The sequence below is a fragment of the Otolemur garnettii genome, unplaced genomic scaffold (assembly GCF_000181295.1).
Source record: "Otolemur garnettii isolate 467f Iridium unplaced genomic scaffold, OtoGar3 scaffold00003, whole genome shotgun sequence".
In the NCBI taxonomy this organism is placed as follows: Eukaryota; Metazoa; Chordata; class Mammalia; order Primates; family Galagidae; genus Otolemur; species Otolemur garnettii.
In genome coordinates, this window is record NW_003852398.1 from 35043642 (window position 1) to 35071415 (window position 27774).

At 38.5% G+C, this 27774-nt stretch overlaps 3 protein-coding genes across 5 annotated transcripts in view; all 3 read right to left on the reverse strand.

The window, feature by feature from the left end:
* The window catches only part of LOC100947603 (protocadherin alpha-C2), a 160168-nt gene that overhangs the window by 100390 nt on the left and 32004 nt on the right, over window positions 1-27774 (reverse strand). The window contains exon 1 of one of the 3 annotated variants that reach the window (XM_012808435.2): window positions 21910-24294. The exons of the other annotated variants lie outside the window; for them this stretch is intronic. Within the exon in view, the coding sequence (XP_012663889.1) occupies window positions 21910-24279 (2370 nt within the window). The 5' untranslated portion in view covers window positions 24280-24294. Of the gene's footprint in view, window positions 1-21909; window positions 24295-27774 lie in introns of those variants that run through there. 3 annotated transcript variants of the gene reach the window in all.
* Window positions 14346-16779, reverse strand: LOC105887202 (protocadherin alpha-13-like). Its single transcript, XM_012806528.1, is given in 2 exon segments — window positions 14346-14630; window positions 14632-16779. Coding segments are annotated over 2 exon segments (2433 nt in total).
* Window positions 27426-27774, reverse strand: part of LOC105887203 (protocadherin alpha-11-like) — a 2476-nt gene continuing 2127 nt past the window's right edge. The window contains exon 2 of the mRNA XM_023514349.1: window positions 27426-27774. This exon is cut by the window's right edge and continues 400 nt beyond it. Coding sequence (XP_023370117.1) covers window positions 27426-27774 — 349 coding nt within the window.

Genomic DNA, 27774 nt, shown 5'->3' on the forward strand with positions numbered 1-27774 from the left:
AAAGACATTGCTCAGGAACAAAAACAAGGTAGGAGGAATTACGTTACTAGACCTCAGACTATACTATAAATTGATAGTGATCAAAACAGCATGGTACTGGCACTAAAACAGAGAGGTAGATGTATGGAACAGAATAGAGAGCCAAGAGATGAATCCAGCCACCTACCATTAGCTGATCTTTGACAAGCCAATTAAAAATATTGAGTGGAGAAAAGATTCCCTATTTAACAAATGGTGCTAGGCTAACTGGATGGCTTCCTGTAGAAGACTGAAACTAGACCCACACCTTTCACCATTAACTAAGATAGACTCTCACTGGATTAAAGATTTAAACTTAAGACATGAAACTATGAAAATACTAGAAGAAAGTGTAGGGAAAACACTTGAAGAAATTGGTTTGGGTGAAAATTTTATGAGGAAGACCCCTCGGGCAATTGAAGCAATGTCACAAATACACTTTGGGACCTGATCAAACTAAAAAGTTTCTGCACAGCCAAGAACACAGTAAATAAAGCGGGTAGACAGCCCTCAGAATGGGAGGAGATATTGGCTGGTTATGTTTTTTTTTATCTTATAAAAACAAACAATATAATCTAATCACATATACCCTCATATTATTCTGAAATTTAAAAAATATATATTACATTAAAATATTATGTATCTTTAAAATGTCTTAACACAATAATGAAGAAAATGCCATGAAGGCTATGTTAACTAGTTTGATGAAAATATTTCAAATTGTATATAAAACCAGCACATTCTAGCCCATGATTGCATTAATGTACACAGCTATGATTTAATTAAATATGTATATAATTTATCTTTTAAAAAAAGTTAGTGGAAGGGAACTGTGAATAGATTGGGTTGTTCTAAACCTGTCTTGGCCCTAAGTATTTTTCAACTAAATAAAGTCTTCTAGTGAAAAGCCCTGTACTGAGAAAGAATGACAAAATGCTAGCAGAATAATCCAAATTAAGCAAAAGAAAAGGTGAGGGGACAGTGGAACAAAGGGAAAGGGAAAGGCTATCACAAATATAAGGTACCAAAAAAGTCTTCATGATAATAACTTAATAAGAATCTTTAAAGCAATGAAGATAGAAAAACTATCCTGATCTATTCCTCCTAAAAATATGGAAAAACTCTTTTCACAGAAACATGAACAAAAACAAATTATGGGAAAATCTGATACAAAATTATTTTTTTAAGGAGTGGAAAATTAAAGGTACACAAGAAAGGAAATTCCACAACATAGTCACATAATATTTGAAAAAAAATTTAACATTTTAGGAAAACAATTAAAAGCTATGCAAGAACACACAATCAGAATGAGAGAGACTCAGTAATGAGATTTCTAGGGAAAGGAAAGTTTTGAAAGGAGGATGAGAAAACTCAATCAAAATTAGAAATGCAAGGAAAATAATTGTTTTCAGAACTGAAAACTAAACCAGAAGGAATGTAATAGCAAATAAACACTATGGATAATGTTTTAAGAGGAATATAAGATGAAAACAAAAAAAATTAAAATAATTTTTTAAAAGAGTTAAGCAGTATTTAGAAGTGTTAGCTTACAGAAGATAGACAGATAGACAGATAGATAGATATTTTGAGTCCCTGAAGAAGAAATCTGAAGTAATAAAATAAAAGAAATACTAAAATCTGTAAGTTAAGAAACATTTCTGGAGGGCAGAGGCAAGATGGCCTGTTGGAGCCAGCTTTCCACAGAGGCTCCTGTCCAGAAGGAGAGTTAAAGGACAGAAGTTTAACAAGTATGGTTTGGAGCTGAGCCAAGAGATAAGGTTGAAGAATGCACATCAACCCTGCTGAGGCGAGCTGAGACCCCAAGGAAACAAACAAGAGGTACAAAATCCATCACCAAGTGGACAGGAGTCCCATCCCCCATGAAAACAGCTGGCAGTATACTTTCTACAAACAAGACAGCAGAGTTCTGATATCCTCCTATTCTATCCCACAGGAGAGACCCTCTAAAAACCAGAACTCCTTCCCAGAGAGGACCCACTAACACTAGTGGCACTCTCCCACCAGGCATAAAACTGTATAAATTCCCTACCTGCAGTTATGAACTCCCAGCACTCCCCTCCACTCTCACTCCAAGGTCTGGAAACCTGTCCCCCATGGAGTCCAGACTGTGGGGCATTTTCTCAAGAGGTGTGGACAAGGCATGGGCTGTTGAGGTCTATGCTGATTCTGTGACACGGGGGTAAAGAGAGAACTGTGGACCAAGAGGGAGAGGGAGAAACTGTGCCCTGAAGCACAGACCAACAGCAGCAGTGGCAGGAACAATAGGGCTTACACTCCTAGGGATATTTTGGAGAAACACTCTCTGCCTCTCTTGGCAACCAGTGGCAGCCACTGGCAGAACAGACCAGGACCAAAATACAGGACCCAAGAGTAAAGAGTAGGCAGGCATGGCCGGGACAGAGACTAGAATACCCATGAGGCAGTGGCACAGGGCAGGGCTGAGTCACAGTTTCTGTGAACTCAAACAGAGCCTGGCCCACAGGGGAATATAGCCCAGACAGAATCGCTAATTCTGCCAGAATATAAGTGGCAGCAACATCAATCTGGGATGGGGCTAGAACTGAGTGAACCACCCCAGCTTCCATTAAGCACCCAAAGTTGTCAGGTTTCAGCTCCCCCTGCCAGCTGGTGGCAGAGTGTGGCAGTCTGGCTGAGGAGACATAGATCTCTCTGTGACTCAGGGAGGCACAAACCCCTGGAGCATCTGCTTATTGGAGGGAACTGGGTCACAGCCCTATGGGGTTATCAGTGACTGGGTGACAGAGGTCTAAAGTAGGGAAGGAGGCATCAACCATCCTGGACTAATTCATTTGCTGGGTGGGTCCTTCTGACTCCACAGAGCACCAGAGTGAGTCATACTCGAGTTGCCAGCAGACTCCTGCTTTCTAATTGCTGGAGACCTTTTGAACTCTCCCACTGAGATTGGGTACTGACTGTGAAAATTGATTTGGAATGCTTGACCTGGGCTAATCACCTGAGGACCATCCAAAGTGGTACCTTGCATGTATGGTTGTGGGAAGGTTTGATTTTCCTTTTCCAGTTGTTGCCCATGGGGGACAGGGAGACTTAGTTGCTGGTATCTCTCCCCAGCTGAAACTTCAACCCAGAGTTACTGATTCACTAGGAGTAGACAGAGACCAGCTGAAAACAAGACAGAGCCACTTAGCCCCACAACACCAGGCAGGTTCTCAGTGTCTCAAGCTGTAGCACTGTATAGGTGCTTTGCAAAGCTCTAGGGGAAAAGGTACAGACACCTGTCCCAGCTCTTGGGCAAAGGGCTGCTTAATCATTACTCCAGGAGCCCCCAACCCAACTTCACCTTATCTAGCCAATGGTGTAAAATAATCATGGGGTGCAATCAGCAGAAAAACTCCAGCAACATGAATAACCAGAGTAGATCAACTCCACCAAGGAACAACATGGTGAATACATCAGAAGGTCCTGTTCATAAACAAATGGCTGAATGTCAGAAATCAAATTCAGAATTTGGATTGCAAATAAGATCAATAGAATGGAGGTAAAGTTGGAAATAGAAATTCAAAGAGCATTTCAAAAGTTGTCTCAAGAATTCAATGAATTCAAAAACAAAATCATCAAAGATTTTGACACATTGAGACAAGAACTTGAAGCTCTCAAAGGTCTGAGAAATACAGTAGAATCCCTCAGCAACAGAATGGAACAGGCAGAAGAAAGGATTTCTGACATTGAAGACAAAGCTTTTGAATGATCCAAAATGCTCAAAGAGGAAGAGAAGTGCAGAGCAAAAACAGATCATTCTCTCAGAGAGCTCTGGGATAATTTGAAGAAAACTAATATTTGCCTTATAGGAATTCCTGAGGCAACAAGGAGGCTTTGCAAGGCCCAAATGCTCTACTCCATGAAATAATCAAATAGAACTTCCCAGACATGCCAAGAGACTCTAAAATTCAGATAGCAGACAGTTTCAGAACCCCAGCATGTCTCAATCCAAATAAGATATCTCCAAGACACATTATAAATAACTTCACCAAAGTTAATACAAAGGAGAAAGTTCTGCAAGCAGCCAGATATAAGAAAACCATAACCTAGAAGGAGAAGAACATTAGAATGACTGCAGATCTCTCTGCTGAAACCTTTCAAGCTAAAAGAGCATGGTCATTGACTTCTAAACTTCTAAAATAAAATAATTTTCAACCCAGCTAAACTGAGTTTCCAGCTAAACTGAGTTTCATTTATGATGGAGAAATTAAATATTTTAATGACATACACATGTTGAAGAAATTTGCCATAACTAAGCCAGCTTTCCAGGATAGTCTCAGACCTATCCCCCATAATGACCAGTGCAATCCTCTACCACCAAAGTAAACTCACTCAGAAATTTTTGATCAAATTCATACTTCCACAATGGCAAAAAGATTAAAAATGTCCACTGGACTTTCGAAAAACTTGATACCCAAAATTCTACCAGGCTTATCAATATTATTAATTAATGTGAATGGTTTAAATTGCCCTCTAAAGAGTCATAGGTTGGCTGACTGGATACAAAATAATTAGGCCAGATATCTGCTGCATACAAGAATCTCATCTTACCTTAAAAGATAAATATAGACTTAGGGTAAAGGAACGGTCATCTGTATTTCAGGCAAATGGAGATCAGAAAAAAGCAGGTGTTGCAGTTTTATTCACCATAACAATAGGCTTTAAACCAACAAAAGTAAGGAAAGATAAGGATGGTCACTTCATATTTGTTAAGGGTAACACTCAACATGAGGAGATTTCAATTATTAACATTTATGCACTCAACCAGAATGTACCTCAATTTATAAAAGAGACTAACAGACATAAGAAATTTGATTTCCTTCATCTCCATAATAGCTGGAGATTTTAAGACTCTTCTGGCAGTGTTGGATAGATCCTCCAATAAGAAACTCAGCAAAGAAATTTTAGAGATAAACGTAACCATTCAAGAATTGGATTTAATAGACATCTATAGAACAATTCATCCTAACAAAATTGAATATACATTCTTCTCATCAGCCCATGGAACATCCTCCAAAACTGATCACATCTTAGGTCACAAGTCTAACCTCAGCAAATTTAAAAGAACAGAAATTATTCCTTACATCTTCTCAGACCATCATGGAATAAAAGTTGAACTCAGTAACAACAGGAATCTGCATACTCATACAAAAACATGGAAACTAATTAACCTTAAATGATAGCTGAATCATAGATGAGATCAAGAAGGAAATTGCCAAATTTTTGGAAGAAAATGATAATGAAGACACGAATTACCAGAACCTCTGGGATACTGCAAAGGCAGTCCTAAGAGGGAAATTTATAGCACTACAAGCCTTCCTCAAGAGAACGGAAAGAGAGAAAGTTAACAACTTAATGGGAAATCTCAAGCAACTTGAAAAGGAAGAACATTCCAACCCCACCCAGCAGAAGAAAAGAATTAACCAAAATTAGAGCAGAATTAAATGAAATTGAAAACAAAAGGATTATATAACAGATCAATAAATCAAAAAGTTGGTTTTTTGAAAAGGTCAATAACATAGATAAAACTTTGGCTAACCTAACCAGGAAAAAAAGAGTAAAATCTCTAATCTCATCAATCAGAAATGGCAAAGATGAAATAACAACAGAAACCTCAGAAATTCAAAAAATCCTTAATGAATATTACAAGAAACTCTATTCTCAGAAATATGAAAATTTGAAGGAAATAGACCAATATTTGGAAGCACACCACCTTCCTAGACTGAGCCAGAATAAAGTGGAAATGTTGAACAAGTTCTGAAATAGCATCAACTATACAAAATCTCCCTAAAAAGAAAAGCCCAGGACCAAATGGATTCACGTCAGAATTCTACCAAACCTTTAAAGAGGAACTAGTACCTAACCTTTTGCAAAATATAGAAAAAGAAGGAATACTACCAAACACATTCTATGAAGCAAACATTACCTTGATTCTCAAACCAGGAAAAGACCCAACAAGAAAAGAAAATTATAGACTAATATCACTAATGAATATTGATGCAAAAATATTCAACAAGATCCTAGCAAACAGAATCCAGCAACGCATCAAACAAATCATATGTCATGACCAAGTGGGTTTTATCCCAGGATCTCAAGGATGGTTCAATATATGTAAATCTATAAACATAATTCATTACATAAACAAAATAAAAACAAAGACCATATGATTCTCTCAATCAATGCAGAAAAAGCTTTAGATAATATCCAGCATCCTTTCATGATCAGAACATTTAAGAAAATTGGTATAGAAGGAACATTTCTTAAATTGATAGAGGCCATCTACAGCAAACCCACAGCCAATATCATATTGAATGGAGTTAAATTGAAATCATTTCCACTCAGATCAGGAACCAGGCAAGGTTGTCCATTGTCTCCAGTGCTTTTCAACATTGTAATAGAAGTCTTAGCCATCACAATTAGGCAAGAAAAGGAGATCAAGGGTATCCATACAGGGTCAGAGGAGATCAAACTTTCACTCTTTGCAGTTGATATGATTGAATATCTCAAAAATACCAGGGATTCTACTACCAAACTCTTAGAAATGGTCAAGGAATATAGTAGAGTCTCAGGTTACAAAATCAACACTCATAAATATATACCCTTTATATATACCAACAATAGTCAAGCTGAAAAAACAGTCAAGGGCTCCATTTCTTTCACAGTAGTGCCAAAGAAGATGAAATATTTGGGAGTTTTTCTAACAAGGGACATGAAAGATCTCAATAAAGAGAACTATGAAACTCTAAGAAAATAAATAGTTGAAGATGTTAACAAATGAAAAAACATACCATGCTCATGGCTGGGAAGTAGCAACATTGTTAAAATGTCCATATTACCGAAAACAATATATAATTTTAATGCAATCCCTATTAAAGCTCCACTGTCATACTTTAACGATTTTGAAAAAATAATACTTAGTTTTATATGAAATCAGAAAAAGCCTTGAATAGCCAAGACATTACTTAGAAATAAAAACAAAGCAGGAGGATGTTACCAGACCTCGGATTATACTATAAATTGATAGTGACAAAAACTGCATGGTACTAGCACAAAAATGGAGAAGTAGATATATGGAACAAAATAGAGAACTAAGAGATGAACCCAGCTACTTACTGTTATTTGATCTTTGATAAGCCAATTAAAAACATTCAGTGGAGAAAAGATTCCCTATTTAACAAATGATGCTAGGTGAACTGGCTGGTGACCTGTAGAAGACTGAAACTGGACCCACACCTTTCACCATTAACTAAGAAAGACTCTCACTGGATTGAATATTTAAGCTTAAGACATGAAACTATAAAAATACTAGAAGAAAGTGCAGGGAAAACACTTGAAGAAATCAGCTTGGGAGAATATTTTATGAGGAAGACCCCCCCACCCCGGGCAACTGAATCAACACCAAAAATACATTACTGGGATCTGATCAAAATAAAAAGCTTCTGCACAGCCAAGAACACAGTAAGTAAAGCAAACAGATAGCCCTCAGAATGGGAGAAGATATTTGTAGGTTGTCTCCAACAAAGGTTTAATAACCAGAATCCACAGAGAACTCAAATGTATTAGCAAGAAAAGAACAAGTGATCCCATCTCAGGCTGGGCAAGGGACTTGAAGAGAAACTTCTCTGAAGAAGACAGGAGCAAGGCCTACAGACACATGAAAAAATACATATCATCCTTAATCATCATAGAAATGCAAATCAAAACCACAGAGATACCATCTAATCCCAGTAAGATTAGCCCACATCACAAAATCCCCAAACCAGAGATATTGGCATGGATGTGGGAAAAAGAGAACACTTCTGCACTGCTGGTGGGAATGCAAACTAATACGTTCCTTTTGGAAAGATGTTTGGAGAACACTTAGGGATCTAAAAACAGACCTGCCATTTGATCCTACAATTCCTCTACTAGGTATATATCCAGAAGACAAACAATCACTCTATAACAAAGATATTTGCACTAGAATGTTTTTTGCAGCCCAATTCATAATTACTAAGTTATGGAAGAAGCCCAAGTGCCCATCGACCCATGAATGGATCAATAAATTGTGGTATATGTACACCATGAAATACTATGCAGCCTTAAAAAAAGATGAAGTCTTTACCTCTTTCATGATTACATGGATGGAGCTGGAACATATTCTTCTTAGCAAAGTATCTCAAGAATGGAAGAAAAAATATCTAATGTACTCAACCCTACTATGAAACTGATTCATATCTTTTATATGAAAGCTATAACCCAACTATAGCCCAAGAAGAAGGGGAAAGAGGAGGGGGAGAGGAGGGGAGGGGGAGGATGAGTAGTGGGAGGGTAATTGATGGGAATACAACTACAGTGCATTTTACAAGGGTACATGTTAAATTTACTAAGTGTAGATTATAAATGTCTTAACACAATAACTAAGAAAATGTGATGAAGGCTATGTTAACCAGTTTGATGAAAATATTTCAAATGGTATATAAAACCAGCACATTGTACCCCATAATTGCATTAATTACACAGCTATGATTTAATTTTAAAAAATTAAGAAAAAATTTTTTTAAAAAAAGAAATATTTACAGGAAAATAAACTTTGAAATCATATATTACAAAGTTTCATGATGTACCCAAGAAAATTGATACAGAAAATTTAATACCAAGACATAGACTAGGTATGGTGGCTCATGCCTGTACTCCTAGCACTCTGGGAAGCCAAGGAGGATGGATTGGTTGAACTCAGGAGTTTGAGGCCACCTTGAGCAAAAGCAATACCCTGTCTGTACTAAAAATATTAAAAAAAATAATTAGCCAGATGTTGTGGCAGGCACCTGTAGTCCCAGCTATTTAAGAGGCTGAGGCAAGAGGATCACTTGAGACCAAGAGTTTGGAGCTTTTATGAGCTATGACGATGCCATGGTACTATAGTCAGAGTGATGGAGTGGGACTCTGTCTCCAAAAAAAAAAAAAAAAAAACTGAGACATACTTTAGTAAAACTATATGACATTAAAGAAGAAACAAATTCTTTGGGCACACAGGCAGAAACACTTATAAATAAAATACCGCTTATAAAGAAAATAAAACCATATTACCATTAAAATTCAATAATAAAAACTTTAAAAACTGAATATGAAAATTAAATAACATGCTCCTGAATGAATACTGTGTTAATGAAAAAAATAAGAAGGTAATTTAAAAATTTCTTGAAACAAATGAAAATGGTAGCACATCTCCAAACCTAGGGGATATAGCAAAAGCAATGCTATAAAGGTAGTTTGTAGCAGTAAACGCCTACACCAAAAAAGCAGAAAGATTTCAAAAAAGCAACTGAAGAATGTACCACAAGGAACTAGAAAAGCAAGAACAAACCAAACCCAAAATTAATAGAAAGAAATAATAAATATCAGAGCAGAACTAACAGAAATAAGGGCTAAAAACAAAATACAAAGGAACAAAGAAACTAAAATTGGTTTTTTTGAAAATATAAACCAAATCAATAAACCCTTAGCTAGACTAATAAAAAAGACACAAATAAATACAATCATAAAAAAAAGGGAGATATTACAACTGATATCACAAAACACAAAAAATCGTTATAGAATATTATGAACAAAAATACACTAAATATTGGAAAGCCTCAAGGAAATGAATAAATTCCTAAGTATATATGACTTAACGAGATTGAACCAAGAGGAAATAGAACAACTGAACAAGCAAATGATGAGTAATATTGAATCAGTATTAAAAAGCTTCTCAGCTAGGAAGCCCGGGACTGGATAGCTTTACAGATGAATTCTAACAAGTATTTAAAAAAGAGGCAACACTGGGTGGCACCTGTGGCTCAAAAGAATAAGGTGCCAGCCCCATATGCCAGAGGTGGCAGGTTCAAACCCTGCCCTGGCCAAAAAAAAAGAGCCAACACTAATTCTTCTCAAACTATTCCACAAATTGAAGCAGAGAAAATTCTCCCTAACTCCTTCTACAAGGCCTGCATTACACTGATACCAAAACTGGACAAGAATGCAATGACATTAAGAAAGGCCAATGACATAGATGCAAAAACCTTCAACAAAATGCTAGTAAACTGAATCTAACAACACAGAAAAAAGATAATACACTATGATGGAATGGGATTTATCCCAGTGATACAACGATGGTTCAACATACACAAATCAATGTGTGTATGACATCACACACACATCAACATATCACATCAACATAACGAAGGAAAAAAAAACATCATCTCAATAGCTGCAGAAAAAGAATTTTATAAAATCTAATATCCTTTCTTAATAAAAACTCTCAATAATGTAAGCACATAATGAACATGCTTCACTATAATAAAAGCCATATATGACAAACCCACAACTAACATCATACTGAATGGGGAAAAACTGAAAGCCTTTCCTCTAAGAATGGGAAAAAGACAAGGATGCCCACTCTCACCACTCTTATTCAACATTGTACTGGAAGTCATACAGCAATCAGGCAAGAGAAAAAAAGAAAAGATATTCAGATTGGAAAAAAGGAAGTAAAATTGTCCCTCTTTGCAGACAATATGATCTTATGTATAGAAAGACTTTAAAAGCCTCTACCAAAAAGTCTTAGAATTGATATGACACCATAGCACTCTACTGAGGACAACAAAGTGAGACTCTGTCTCAAAAAAGGAAAGGAAAGGAAAGGAAGGAAGATTATGATCCCTCAACAGAAGGAAAACAAATGAGATGAATCATAAGATTGTCTTCATCTCACTGCCTGGAAGCAATTTTTAGAATACAATTTAGGGAGAGGGAAAACAAAGCCCAATGGCCTCCCTGCAATGAAAAGGCCATTAGAAATTAAAGTTCAGAAAGACCCAGGTAAAAGACAGCCATGTAGTTCCAAGAAAATAAAAGATCCAGGTAGATACAATTTACAAATAATATAGAAGAAGGAACTGCACAGAGACAAAGAGCTTTGCAGACCTCTAGAGGGGTCTTTTCCAATCTTTTTCAATCTTTGGTTGAATACTAATTTGCACATACCAAGGAAAATTCCACAAGGCCAAGGAAAAAACTACTGAAAAGGAGAAGGCAGAATGATTCGTAGTGCTCAAAAAGGACCAAGAATATTTCACTTTCTGCAAGTTAAAGAAGAGAGACCGCTTCATACATGTATGCATTAGATAGTGTTCTCAGAAGAATATCACTTTAATAGAGGGACAAATCAGTTTTATTCTAAAAGCTGCTCTAGATATGCATTAATAAATCCTAAAATCAAGTCTTGTAAGGGATAAATTGGTCCCAAGCAACTTAACTGCATGTTAGAACTGAGCTCAAGTCTCTGAGGCAGAATTACTGAGCTAGGTAATTTTTTATCGTAAAGGGATATACTTTGTGCATCATTATGATGGTCAGCAGCATCCCTGGCCTCCATCATTAGACATGAGTAGCAATCCCCCAGTTGTAACAAACAAAAATGTATTCAGGTATTCCCAAATTATCCCCTGTGAGGCAAAACTGTCCCTGATTGGGAAACATTGCTTTAAAGGAAAACACAGGCACATACACACACACATACACACACACACGTGCACGCATGAAGAAAAATCAACCAAAAGAACCAAACCAAGGAATGACAAGAATGTTAAAATTAGAAAACAAGAATATTAAAACATGTATTATAAATATACTTATATGTTCAAGAATATAGACAAAGACAATAATAATGACAAATCATGTAACGATAAATAAAATAAATTTAATAGACCTAAATGGAATCTTACACAAAGAAAAGATAAACACACTAAATAAGGTAAAAAGTATACTGGTTAGTATTAGAAGATATGATATTACAAAAGGAATGATTAGTGAAATTGGAAAATATATTAATAAAAGCGATCCAAAATGAGGCACAAAGAGAGAACAGACAAACAAAACTAAACAAGCTTCAATGACCTGTGGGACAACATCAAACAGTCTAACATACATGTAGTGTAATTAGAGTGCCAGAAAGGACGAAAGGGGAAAAAAATAACACTTGAAGGAATATGGCTTAAATTTCTCCAAATTTGTTGAAAATGATAACTCCACATATCCAAGAATATCAACAAACCCCAAACAGACTAACATAAAGAAAATCAGACTAAAGCACTTCATTACCAATTTACAAAAATCAGTGATAAAAAAGAAAATTTTACAGCAGCGCCTGTGGCTCAAAGGAGTAGGGCACTGGCCATATGCCGGAGATGGTGGGTTCAAACCCAACCCTGGCAAAAAAAAGAAAATTTTAAAAGCAACCATGGAAGAGGGGGATGAGAGGAAGACACGTATACAGGAAAGCGACTACAGATTGTCGCATTAGAAACCATGCAAACTGTAAGACAATGAAATAATATATGTAAAAAACTGTCAGTTATACTCCGTAAAAATATTTTTTTCATAACTGAAAGTGAAACAAGTATTTTTCATAGACAAATAAAAGCTGAGTGAATTTTTTGCCAGAACATGAATTACAAAAAAACATTTAAAAAAACTCCTCAGGGACAACAAATGGAAATTTGAATTTACACAAAAGAACAAATTTCATTGTAAATCCTTAATGTGCAGAATGTGTCCAGCACATAGAGAATGCTCAATAATGGTAAATGAATTTATTTAATGAATAGTTATTATAAGAGTTGAAAAGACCTTTCTAACTAAACCTGCAGACTTTAAAACCCATAAAATAAAATAGATAATTCAAAATGCTTTTATACAGCAAAATACACTACAAACAAATCAATAAGAATAATACAGGAGAAAAGATATTTGTGATGCAGATAAATAGCTAATATATATATTATACAGAGATTTTTCCAAAATTAAAAAATAGTTTTTCAATAGAAAAATGAATCAATAATTTAATTGATAAAATCAAAGAAAATCAAGTGCAAATCAATAAAATATATATAACCTCAAATTCACTGAAGATATATAGGAATTTAAAATCAAAGTAACAATGAGATATCATTTCCTAGAAATCACATTGGCAAAACGTAAAACTTCTATTGCTTCTGGAGATAAAACAAACACAGTGCTCAAAGCTAGTTGGTGGCAATTTATAAAGTACTAAAATTCTTGGAAGGCTATCTAGCAATATATGTTATTGAAAATAAATATATTTATTAATATAATATTTTTGATGCATCTATTCCACATTTGAGTATTAATTTCACAGAAGGAAAAACCAATATTTTAGGAAATATGTAAAATTATAGTACAGCATGGTTTATGGAGATAAAAGAACAAAGTATTTGTCCATCAGTTGTTGAAAAACTAAATATATAAAGATACATCTGCACATGGAATACTACACAGCTATTAAAATATCAGATTTGCAGGGGGTTCTAAAGGTATTGGTAACAGAGAAGTGTAAAATGTATAATATATGTTAAACTTTGGAAGAGAAACAAAAATCCCCCCCCCCAAAAAACCCACTATGTGTATGTATTGAGTAATTATCTGAGTACAAATAAAAATGTGAAAGGAAAATCTCAAACTACCTTGCACGGAATACATGAGAGGGGAACACTGATGTGCCAAAAGGACAAAAAAGAAGGAACCAACCAAAAAGGTTTTTTTTGTTGTTGTTGTTGCTTTAGTTTTTGTTTGATTGTTTTGGGGTCATTTTGGTTTGTTTTTTGTTGTTATTGTTGTTGTTTTGTATTTGTTTGTTTTTGAAACAAGAGTCTTGCTCTGTCTCCCAGGCTACCATGCAGTGGCTTCATCATACCTCACTGCCTGAGACTACCAGCTTGCATTACCACACCCAAACAATTTTTCCAATTGTTTTTTATAGAGAGGAGGTTCTTCTTGCTCAGGTTGATTTTGAGCTCCTGCCCTCAAGTGACACTCCTGCCTCAGCCTCCCAAAGTGCCACAAGTGCGTGAGCACATAAATACACTGTATAAAAAGGTATTTACATGAAAAGTTATGGAGTTCTTTAAAATAATAAAGATACACGGACCTATGTGTAAGTTAAATAATAAGAACTTATAATGTATGATTAGCCTCATTAAAAATGAACATTTCCTAAATGTTTAAGTTCTCACATGTGCAGTTTTTTCCTGTAAATGTTCGATTATGCAATAAATACTTACAAATATCAAGGATACAACAAAACCAAAATATTCCTGTTTTATACATTACATTGTTTTCTGAATAAACTTTCAAGAATAACCCAAGATATGTCAATACCAAAGCCAATAGATTGATAGAAGCAAACTTAAAATTAAGCTAAAGAATAATCTCAGAATTGGCACTGAGGATATCTCGAACAGTAAGAAAGGCTAAAATATTAAGGTGTTTTTAAAAAAATACGAGTTTACCTCTCTCAAATGTTCTGAATCCATCTCTCTCTGGCCCCTTCCCTCTGCAGAATCCAGACAAGGAGGAAGACTGGGGCTGAAGGCCATGAGGTCTGTTTTGGGCGGTCCCTCCCCAGAGCACACCCTCTGCCGCCTCTGCTGGGAGTTTGACCAACTTCCCACTGCGCTGGAGCAAACCAGCCTGGGCTTGCCCGACCCACACGCGCCCTCGGTCTGAGGTGCAGAACATCGCAGAGCTGTGTACAGGCAGCAGCGTGAGCACCAACAGGCTGGACACCGCGCAGATGGCGATGATCAGGTACACGTTGACATCCACCAGAGCCACCTCAGGACCCATAGTGTTCACCAACGCCCGCGAAGAAACCTTTGGCGCCTGGCTGCTCTCCACAAGCGACACCAGCACGGTGGCGGTGGCAGTCAACGCCGGCTCTCCGTGGTCCTTCACTAGCACCAACAAGCTTTGGCGCGGCGAGTCGTTCTCATCCAGGGCGCGCGTCGTGCTGATCTCGCCGGTGTACAGACCCACGCGGAACGGGCTGCGCGCGCTTCCTGCTGTTGGCTGCAGCTCATACGACAGCCAAGCGTTGTATCCTGAGTCTGCGTCCACAGCGCGCACCTTCGTCACCACGTGGCCTGCCCCCACAGATCGTGAAACCAGCTCGGTCACCACGCCGCCCATGTTGCCAGCCCTAGACACCAGCAGCGCTGGCACGTTGTCGTTTTCGTCTAGCACGAACACCTGCAGCGTCACGTTGCTGCCCAGAGGCGGCAAGCCCGCATCACGCGCGCTCACCTGGAACTGCAGCAGCTCCAGCTCCTCGTGGTCCAGAGGCTGCAGCGCGTACACCTTGCCGCTCTCCGCGTGCACAGACACGTAGCTCGACAGCGCACGCTCGCCCACTCGCCTCTCCACCAGCGAGTAGGACACCAGCGCGTTCTCCTGCGTGTCCACGTCCCGCGCAGATACTGTGAAGATGTGGCAGCCCGGAGAGTTGTTCTCCTTCACGAACACGGTGTACTCGGGCTGTGCGAAGGCTGGCGCGTTATCGTTCACGTCGGCCACCTCCACGGACACGCTGGCGGTGGCAGACAGCGAAGGCGAGCCACCGTCCCGCGCTGTCACCACCAACTGGTAGTCAGATTTGCTCTCGCGGTCCAGGGTGCTGTCCAGCACCAACGAATAGTAATTTTTGAAGGTGGACACCAGTTTAAAGGGAACATGGGGCGTCAGGGTGCAGGTGACCTGTCCGTTGGCTCCAGAGTCACGATCAGATACGCTAATCAGGGCGACGACCGTGCTAGGCTGAGTATCTTCTCTGATTGGGAGAGACAGAGAAGTGATTGTAACCTCTGGGGCATTATCATTTATATCTAATACTTCCACCAAAAGGGTACAATGACCCGCCATTGGAATATTCCCTTTGTCAACTGCCTCCACTGATATTTCATACAATTTCTTTTCTTCGAAATCCAGTTTCCCTTTTGTCCTAATTTCTCCACTTTCGGGATTTATGGTAAATGCATATACCACTGCGGGTGATACAGGCTTTCTAAATGAGTAGACTATATCTCCATTTGTACCATCATCAGCATCTGTGGCATTTAGCTTGATCACCAACGTTCCATTAAATGCGCTCTCTGACACTCTCGCTTTATATATAGATTGGTCAAATTCTGGGGCGTTGTCATTCACATCCAGAATCATGATCAGCAACTGAACTGTACCGGTCAGCTCGGGTTTACCTCCATCACTGGCTGTCAGTAATAAACTATGTTCCTCAATTTCCTCTCTGTCCAATGTTTTCCTCAACACAAGAAATAACGAAGACGTTTGCTCACGATTGTTCTGTGTGTCCAAAGCAAAATAATCGTTGGGATCTAGTCGGTAGGTTAATGCCGAGTTTACTCCAATATCTGCGTCGTATGCGCCATCTAGTGGAAATCGAGTTTCCGGAGGTCTAGATTCTGCAATGATTATTCTTTTCTTACTTTCAGGGAACACTGGAGGGTTGTCATTAATGTCTTTCACCTCCACCTCCACATGGAAAACCTGCAGCGGCCTGTCCACAATCACCTCCAGGTGAATACTGCACTCCGGGCTCCGCCCACACAGCTCCTCCCGGTCGATCCGAGAATTCACAAACAAAATGCCATTCTGCAAATTTACCTCCAGAAGGTCCCCTTGGCCCTTGGATGCCACTCGGAACAGGCGTGGTACCAGCTCTGCCAATTCCAGGCCCAGGTCCTGCGCGATGCGTCCCACGAAGGTGCCGTGTTTGGCCTCCTCAGAGACTGAGTAGTGGAGCTGGCTGCTCCCCGCCTCCCAGAAAGCAAGGAGCAGAAACCAGAGCAATAGTCGCCTGGCTCTTGGGCCTCCTTGCCGGGAAAACCGCATGGTACGCTCAAAAGGAGTCACAGATACCTACAACATAGAATGCCTTACCTCAAACTGCCCCTCAAAGTCCAATTTTATGACCTCCTAGCGCGAGAGAATTCGCAAGAGATACCCCGATTTCCGCTAAATTTTCTGGAGGTAGGAGCGACTGCAGCTTTCTTCGCCGAAACGTTCTCAGTGAAGAGCGACACCATGCGCATGAATGTGTAAGTGTAAGAATAAATGTCTTAAGTTTTCCAAAGATGTGGGGATTTTTCCATTGGTTTTCTGAAATTTTTCACTGTAAAATTAAATGTTTATCTTTCCAGAAACACCAGATTACTTTATTCCTCTCAGCATCGAATATTATTTGACAATTGGTTCATGAGTTTTATCTTGCCACAAATTTATTAGTATTTTTACATGTATAAAACTTCTCTGCAGAATTTTTAGAGGAAGAATATTTGAACATTCATTTTGGAACAATTGATCTCTAGTTTTGCATAGATTTCAGTGGGAATGTCCTCCTCCTGTAGTATTTTGCAAGATCTTCACACCCAGCGCCTTTGACCCCAAATAGAAACATATTCACATAAGAATAAAAAGGATGATGGTGGGAAAATATTGGTAAGGATGTACCAGATTTTACAAATCATATTTATAAATTTTTATCGATATGACCATGAAATGTGGATAAAATATTTATATTTAAAAGAAAGTCTTCAATGTGTCCATTAGTTTGTGTGTGTGTGTGCACGCGCGCATTAACACACAGCATTAAGGAAACATGTGGCCTTCTTTGTCCTTAAGTGTGTGGCCTTTGACTGTATCCAAAATTTACATAACAAATTCTTTTTATTAAAAGGGTTACAATAGAGAATAATGAAGCTTTTCTTGACTCCTTTGGCCCTTAAAAAAGAACAATCTTGAAATAAGAAGGCCAAAGGTTCCCCACCCCTGATCTATATGATTTAGATACAACAGATAGAATAATGCTTTAAAGTTTTAGATTCTCTCTTTATATAACATGCCAAGAACTAGCATTCTATGTATTTAGTAGAGTTTAAATTACTAATAGTTTAAATTTTCCTTTTTCCTTCTCCATTTTACTTCATCATCACTGGAGAAACCTTAATATCATTTAAAATTGACTCCAATTTTTCAAGTAATGATAGCCAGATAAGGGTGTTAACACATCTTTAGCAAGAAGAAAGAGAATCTTACTTTTACCTATTGTTGTAACTCTCTACCAAGCCAAACAGTTTCAGGCCAAATAGCACAACTGAAGCTATGTCATAGCTACAGTAATTATCCTGCCTGCTCTGTGAACAACTCTACAGGAAATGACAATTTGAGTTAATTACTATTACCGCTATTGCCCTCTGAAAATTTGCATGGAGTATTTGTTATTCTCTTGCCTTCATCATCCACTCTCACTCCATTACTTCTAACACAGTTTTGCTTGTATAATGGGAATAATTCCTTTACTCTTTCTATTAATAATTCTTCTTGCCTATCAGGCTGTATATTGATTGCTTCATTTAGTTCTCCACCTAAACTAGACTACATAATCAACCATTGAAAATATGCCCTTCCAGACACCTTACAATCACTCACCTAATTATATTACTCCTATAACCTTTTCTTTAGCCTACTAACTATTTGTTTTCTCTAGGCTTCCTATTGACCTATTCAGTATAATGTAGTCACTTCACCATGACTAGTATATTCTCTTCAAGTTTAGTTTTACCTTTACCTCAATAGGACACTCAAATGAATGCATAATTAACTCTTTCCCCTTACCTACAGAGATTCTTTTATTATTCTTTTCCCTCTCTTCTCCAATTCTCAACCTCATTTCCACTGATTTTCACATGTTGTACCCATTGAGGGATGTCATCAAATGTGAACTTAATAGCTCCCTTATTCTATTATCAATTTTCTTTATATTGTCTATTTTTCATTCTCTACTAGTTCCAAGGGAAAACTATCTCCACTTTGAAGGTCAACTTTGTGCTCTTCTTTATATTTTTCACCTTAATCATCATTCTCTTCCTGCCTATCTTTAGTATCTTCTTTATTTTTCCCTCACACTACAAAGATAAACATTTTTAAATAAATATATGTACACATACACACACACATATATATATGCATGCATACAAATTTAAACATAATTCTAGGGGGAAAACATATTCTGTTCACCTTCTTCCTTTCACTTTAACTTCTAACATGTACTTAATATGTTGGACTTTGAGTTTTATTTCAGCTTCTTGTTGTCTATCCTCCCTGTGACTTCAAGTCTACTATACTAGATTAAATGGTAGTGTCCTAAAGGGTATGTCCACATCTTAATCCCTGGAACTTGTAAATATTACTTTATATGGCAAATGATGTGATTAACTTAAAGAATTTGAAAAGAGGTGTTTATCCTGGATTATGTAGATAGATGGGTCCTAAGTACAATCACACATGCCCTTATAAAACAAACACACAGAGGAAAAGACACAGAGGAGGCAATGTGACCAGAGAGATGAAGATTGGAGTGGTGCTGCCACAAGACAAGGAATGTTGATAACCATCAGAAGGTGGAAAGACAAAAAACAAATTCTCCCCCTAGAGCCTCCAGAGGGAGTTCTGTCCTGCCAACACCTTGACTTTGAACTTCTGCTCTCCAAAACTGTGAGAGAATAAATGTTTTTAATCTTATGCCACCTAGTTTACAGTCACTTGTTATAGCAGCCATGGGAACTGACACACCTAGTCACCTAAATTCATTACTTGGATGCATTACTTTTAATTTATCAATGTCTTTCATGGTAATTTTATCTTTCATGGATTCATTTTTTTACTAAAGGAGTTACTCTTAAATATACATCAATAATCTCCTCTGAATTTCAGATCCATGTTTCCAATTACAATGGCATCCTAGGACCTTGCAAGTAACATTTTCTTCCATGTTCCTCTTCATTACCTACCTCCATAAACACACATAAACTGTCCCTCCAACCCTCTTCTACAACTTGATTAATGTTAATTTCATCTCTCAGTTGACCAAACTAAAAAAGTGAGAGTTATTTTCAACATTTGTTTTTCTATCATTAGTATTGAGTATATTTATTTTATATTGTTTTCTCTCTCTTCTCAAATTCTCAACTTCATTTCCAGAATTAGAGCATGAGAAATCCTGAAGACAGGAAAGCTTGCAAAGAATCTTTGGCAACAAATTAGGTATTAGGCAATGGAGAGTTATTTTTAGAAGAAATTATTTTTAAAATATACAATAGGCACTGGCAAAATAAAAGCTATTAAATAAGAATGGTCCCAGCTAGGCAAGATTGCTCATGCCTATAATACTCAATTATAATACTCAAGTCACATTTGATTTATGCAATTACAATAGATGCTCAAACATAACTTGTATTCACCTTTCGTTATTAGTATATATTGATATCACACTTTTAATACAGTATTTCCCTGTTTGAAATATGTACATATATTTTTGGCTTCCTCTGAATTTTTTTAGTAGAGACAGGGATATCATTTGGCTCAGGCTTGTCTCGAACTCCTGGCCTCAACCAATCCTCCAGCCTCAGCTTCCCAGAGTGCTAGGATTACAGGAATGAGCCACTGCACCTTGCCTATACTATTCTTATTTTCATAATAAACAAAGGCACCAAAAAATGTATACACATGTTAAGAAAGGGAAAACTGTATAAATAGTAATACTCATGTCATGTTTGCCTTCTGCAATTACAAGAGAAGCTCAAGCATGACTTGTACTCATCTGTTCTTAAGAGTATACATTAAGTATCACAATTTTAATACAGTTGTATCCTTTTTTTGTTTATTCGTTTTGAGACAATCTCACTTTGTCAGACTAGGTAGAGTGCCATGGTGTCACAGCTCACAATCACCTCAAACTCTTGAGCTCAAGCGATTCTCTTGCCTCAGCCTCCTGAATAGCTGGGACTATAGACACCTGCCACATAACCCAGCTATTTTCAGAGATGGAGTCTCACTCTTGCTCAAACTGGTCTTGAACTCTTGATCTTAAGCAATCCACCCATCTGAGCCTCCCAGAATGCTAGGATTAGCAGCATGAGCCACCATACCCAGTCCAGTTTTTTCCTTTCTTAAAATGCATATACATTTTTTGGCACTCTCTGTAAAAAAAAAAAAAAAAAATAGCCAAGTGTGTGGGTGTAGTCCCACCTACTTGGGAGGCTGAGGCAGGAGTTGGAGTTTGAAGTAAGCTAGGATGACACTACTCTTCTCTAGCCCAGGTGAAAGAACAAGATTCTGTCTTTTTTTAAAAAATGATACAGTAGCTAATCCACCTTGAAATAAATAAAGTACTGCATGAACAATGACTGATATTAGAAGGTGATCAAGATGGCTGTTTTGGCCAGGAACTGTGGCTCATAGGTGTAATTCTACCACTTTGGAAGGCTGAGGCAGGAGAAGCAGGTGAGGCCAGGAGACTAGGCCTCTAGATCGCATCTCCACAAAACATAAGATTAAAAAATATAGCCAGTCAGTGGTGAGTGCATGTAGTATCAGCTACTCTGAAGACTGAAGCAGAACGATTCACTGAGCCCAGGAGTTTGAGGTTGCAGTGAACTGTGATCATGCCAGCCTCTTGTACTCTACCCTGGGCAAGAGAGTGAGACCCTGCCTCAAAAGAAAATTAAAGGCTGTTTTAATGCCCTAAGCACCTGAGGAATGGTTAAGGAATCCAGTTAAGTGTATCTAGGAACTCCTTGTACTATTCTGGCAACTTGCCTGTAATCTTCAAATTATAACCAAATTAAAAATAAATTTGAGTTATCAAACACCTAGCTACTTTGTAATCTAACATTCTGTTTTTTTCAAGGCTAATCATCATTTTCATAGACTAGGAAAAATGATAGAAAGAAAATTGTAAGTGTAGTGATACATGGCCCCTATTACATCTACAAACTTCATTCACTGAAGTAATGTTGGGCAAATACATGAAAGTGAAAAATAACCAAAAAAGACCACAGAAGAGGAGACATTCCATGGTCTAGAAGAGAAGATGAAGAAAAGTAGAAAAGGAAAGTGTACTTATAACCAAAACCCAACTGCTTTAGGTAAATGAATGTGTATACTTCCATAGCAATAACTTACTTCACTAGAAGAATTTATACAATCTTCTCCAGACTGCGGAAGGCTGGGGCTGAAGGCCATGAGGTCAGTCTTAGGCGGTCCCTCCCCAGAGCATACCTTTTGCCGCCTCTGCTGGGAGTTTGACCAGCTCCCCACCGCGCTGGAACAAACCAGCCTGGGCTTGCCCGGCCCACATGCGCCCTCAGTCTGAGGTGCAGAACATCGCAGAACCGTGTACAGCAGCAGCGTGAGCACCAACAGGCTGGACACCGCGCAGATAGCAATGATCAGGTACACGTTGACATCCACCAGCGCCACCTCAGGGCCCATAGCGTTCACCAACGCCCGCGAAGAGGCCTTTGGCACTTGGGCGCTCTCCTCCAAAGATACCAGCACGGTGGCGGTGGCAGTCAACGCCGGCTCTCCGTGGTCCTTCACTAGCACCAACAGGCGTTGGCGCGGCGAGTCATTCTCATCCAGGGCGCGTGTCGTGCTGATCTCGCCGGTGTACAGACCCACGCGGAACGGGCTGCCGGTGCTTGCCGCTGCCGGCTGCAGCTCGTAGGACAGCCAAGCGTTATATCCCGAGTCTGCGTCCACAGCACGCACCTTCGCCACCACGTGGCCTACGCCCACAGACCGGGGCACCAGCTCGGTCACCACTCCGCCCATCCTGCCTGTCTGAGACACCAGCAGTGCGGGCACATTGTCGTTTTCGTCTAGCACGAACACCTGCAGCGTCACGTTGCTGCCCAGAGGCGGCACGCCTGCATCGCGCGCGCTCACCTGGAACTGCAGCAGCTCCAGCTCCTCGTGGTCCAGAGGCTGCAGCGCGTACACCTTGCCGCTCTCCGCTTGCACAGACACATAGCTCGACAGCGCGCGCTCACCCACCCGCCTCTCCACCAGCGAGTAGGACACCAGCGCGTTCTCCTGTGCGTCCGCGTCCCACGCCGATACCGTGAAGATGTGACAGCCGGGTGGGTTGTTCTCCTTCACAAACACGGTGTACTCAGGCTGTGCGAAGGCTGGCGCATTATCATTCACGTCGGCCACCTCCACGGACACGCTCGCAGTAGTTGATAGAGAAGGCGAGCCTCCGTCGCAGGCAGTCACTATCAACTGGTAGTCAGATTTGCTCTCACGGTCCAGGGCACTGTCCAGAACCAATGAATAGTAGTAATTCTTGAAGGTGGAAACCAGTTTGAAAGGAACATGTGGTGTAAGAGAGCAGATGACCTGTCCATTGGCTCCAGAGTCACGATCGGACACACTGATCAGGGCGATAACTGTGCCCACTTGAGCATCCTCTTGAATGGGAAGGGACAGTGAAGTAATCACTACCTCTGGGGCATTGTCATTCAAGTCCAGAATTTCTACCAGGACCATGCTGTGACCTGCCATGGAAGGAAGTCCCTTATCAACAGCGATAACCTGTATTTCATAGGCATTGTTCTCTTCAAAATCCAGTTTCCCATAAATTCTAATTTCACCTGTGTCTGGATTTATTGAAAACATACATTTCTCACTCACCGGCGAAATCATTCTGATCCCATAGGAAATTTCTCTATTTAGTCCTTCGTCTAGATCTGAAGCGTTTAGCTGAATCACTCTCGTGTCGTTTTGGACATTTTCAAATAACACTACTTTATAGCCAGGTTTATCAAACTCCGGAGCGTTGTCATTCACATCTAGGATAGTTATTTGAATCTGAACAGACCCTGTTAGCTCTGGTTTACCACCGTCGATGACCATCAGCAACAAATTAACTTTTGACGTTTTCTCTCTATCCAATACCTTCCGTAGAATTAATTCAGGCAATATACTTTTATCCTTTTTTGTTATTATTTTAAGCACAAAATACTCATTTAGATTTAACATATAGGTGAGAAGAGAGTTTACGCCGATATCCGCATCAGAAGCGCCCTCTAGAGGAAAATGAGACTCCAAAGGCGCAGATTCAGAAATAAGTACCTTTTGTTCTGTTTCTCTGAACAGCGGTGCGTTGTCGTTAACATCCTTTACCTCCACCTCTACATGGAAAACCTGCAGCGGCCTGTCCATGATCACCTCTAGGTGAATGCTGCACTCCGTGCTCCGCCCGCACAGCTCCTCCCGGTCAATCCGAGAATTCACAAACAAAATGCCATTCTGCAGATTTACCTCCAGAAGGTCCGCGCGGTCCTTGGACGTCACCCGGAATAGACGCGGAACCAGATCCGCAACCTCCAGTCCCAGGTCCTGCGCAATGCGTCCCACGAAGGTGCCGTGTTTGGCCTCCTCCGGAACTGAGTAGTGGAGCTGGCAGCTCCCCACCTCCCAGAATGAAAGGAGCAGAAACGAGAGCAGCAGTCGCCGGGATCTGGGCCCTCCTGGCCAGATGATCACCATTGCAGATAATGAAAGCCTATGAGTTAGGATTGTCAGATTTAAGGGAACTCTTGCGTGAGGTTTCCTATGGGTTGTCTCCCTTCTCTATACGTATATACTTAGTAAATTGTATCCAGCATTACGGTCAACATGGAGTCGATCCTCTTCTATGAATGGTTGGAATCTGAGTGCTGAGGTGAAATTTTCTTTTTTCACCTTTTGAGTCTACAGCGACATCATGTGACTACTTCTGTAAGTACAAGAAAGATCCTGTGGTCCTTTTTTGTATGGCCACTTCCTGAGTCATTCTAAATCTTATATTTTAACTTTTGAATATTTTCATAGATCATTTGTAAAAGCCTATCTACTTAGTATATATGATATTAGGAACAAAGCACAACTACTTTTGCTATGCTGTAGTCTTAAAAACATATTTACTGCTTTAAAGTCTGTCATAAAATTAATAGTTCAAATATGGTATGCTGGAAAAAAAATTCTTCCAGTTAAGAATTTCATCACTTAGTAAATGAAGAAAAACACAAACATGTCTTTTAACTAAAAATATGTCATTTCTATAGAATTCATCATAAATACAGAAGGTGTCATTGTTTTTGGTTCCTTGATACTTAAATATGATGACTTTTCATACAACTGCTCTCATGTTAAAAATCAGGTACAAATTCTGGGAAGTGTTACTTTAGCAGAAGTAAAGCATTTCATACAAAATGTTGAGTCAAAGCCTCCAAATTTCACAATATCCTAAAGTGGCAATGGAACACTAATACAAAAAAAAAAAAAAATCTCTTCAAGTGTTCAAGTCCTAATTTCATTGGTCAAACTCAAGAGAATATGAACTTGATATCAACCTTTTGGTTTTTCTCTAAACTTTTGCTACAGGTCAGTTAGTAGTTAGTCAAGATATGCTGCTCTTTAGAAAATCAGAGTCATGATTATGATGCAAGGGGGAAGCAAAAAACCTTTCAAAACTTTAATGCAAGATCAGCTTTAAGGGAAAACAAAACCTACAGCTCATAATGAACCAGGAAATATAGACTTCATAAGTTTACTAATACCTAAGCCAACATCTTTCAAACAGTCATTTGTTGCCATTCATTCCTTACACATAAAATAATAAAGGGAATTGAGATGTGAAACCTTTACATAACCAGGAAAGAATTAAGAATAATGGCTCTACAAATTTAAGATAACTTAAATCAACTATAAAACTGTCTCTTAATCAAAAACAATTTGAATTTTGATGCTACAAGACTATTCAAATTGTCTAATGTTACCACCACTATTTTTCATTTTCAAAAACAGTCCATGTATCAGAGTTGTTTAGGAACTTTAATTTTAAAAATGTGCTATGTGGTACTCACAACAGTGTTAGACATACTTAAATTATTAAGACTGAAATGTGTAAGTTTACCTTAATACTTAAACAACTGAACTAGTAAATAAATTGCAATTATAATTTATACCAAAGAATGTAATACTGATTTTAGGAAAAAGTTCAAAAGACATTAAATTAGTAGAAATTAGACCAGATAATTTGGAATTATTTAAAATGTACATTGGTTCTTTACATAATATAAAAGTAAGGATTTACACATTTTTAACCTGTACTCCAAACATGGCAATGTCTTTTTAAATTAAATTTAAATGGCCTTTGGTTACTCCAAGAAATTAATATAGAGATAAATAATGATATATTCCCTACCTAATATTCACATTTATTATATTTACCAAGTTGTATGAATGGTAAAATGGTTTAATCCCTTTGAGTATGAAATATTTTTTATCTTGTTGCCCTCTTTTGAATACTTACAGAATGAGTTTATATTAAGATGCAAAAATTCTTGACTTAAGGTCCCAGGATGAACTTCAGTATGGACTTCATGAACATTATGCTAAATGATATGGGGTGTAATTTTAAGGAGAAAATAGCTACTATGATTCTCAAAGGTTCCATGAGTCCATCCCTCCATATGTAGCCAAGAATCACTGAATTAGAATGACCCAGAGGTGAATGATCTTTGCTAGAATATGCAGGTAAGATTAAAGCACATAAAAAGAAACTTTCACAAACATTGAAAATAAGGCATTTTAAAGATAGAGCAGTTAAACTGTGACATCAATGAAACTGGTAATTGTCAATAGGCACTCACTTTAAAATCTGAAAAATTTAGGAAAGAATGCTAATTAGCATATATTATAGATAATATAGTCTATATGCACGTCCATAGCAGGTTTACATGATTTGATTGAATCATTTGAAAATTTTTATTTACATGATTTACTTTGGAAATATAAATTGGGCAGTTTGCTTTGAGTATGCAGTCGTTGATCAATCTCTTGCCATTTTGTGTAACAAGATGAAGAATGATGGAATTTGAGTTATATTATTTTAGTAAAGGCAGCACAGTAGAATGCAGTGCTGGACATTCTTTTCAAATACTATGAAGGTATCACAGAAGTAAAGGAAAAACTAAAGATTATGCATGAATAATAACCATATGGTGAATATGTAACACCATAGGAAAAGAAAAGTACCAGGAAATTCTTTCAGACCTAATGAGGAATGGTCTAGCTCTGATACAAGCCTGAAGATAGAAAAGCCAATTGATATAATAATATGACAATATCAAGGCAAAATGTTAAAAGACGGAGATGAAAAAAGCTAATAAGCAATAGTGATTATGGATATCACTGAGGAATATGGTGAATGGCATAGGTAGATCAGTTAAATATAGTTATTGTTTCTACTCAAGTGATGACAAGTGTCAGACTTGCATCTTTTAACATGTTTTTAGACAAAGCTTTATCAGAGTAAATAAAAGGTAGAATTAAAACTTTCAAAATAAAAATGTAGATAATTTAAAATAAAGGAAAGATAGGGCATCACTCTATTTCTCAGGTTGAAGTGTAGTGGTGAGATCATACATACCAACCTCAAACTCCTGACTTCAAGTGCTCTTTTAACTCCAAGTGCTCAGATTACTGGCATGGGCCACTTTCCCTGGCCTTCTTTAGAAATAGGACATTTATGGGCTAAAGACACTTGATTATTCATGTGATTAAAAGATTAGATTAGATACGTGTATCATTTGGCACTTCACTAACAAACATTGTTCTTCCAAAAAGTGCTCAAAATACACAATGTTCATTCAAATTTTTTCCATTAAAAAGAAACCTGGATTTAAAAAAAAATTAATAGACTTCATGAATAGAATCTGAATAAAACTCACCTGTCCAGGGTGATTTGATCCTGCTTCCTGCCTTTCCCCTTGGTCTTCTCTATCCAGACCTGGGGGAAGGCTGGGACTGAAGGCCATTAAGTCGGCCTTGGGCGGACCCTCTCCAGAGCACACCCTCTGTCGCCTCTGCTGAGAGTTTGACCAGCTCCCCACCGCGCTGGAGTAAACCAGCCTGGGCTTGCCCGACCCACACGCGCCCTCGGTCTGAGGTGCAGAACATCGCAGAGCCGTGTACAGCAGCAGCGTGAGCACCAACAGG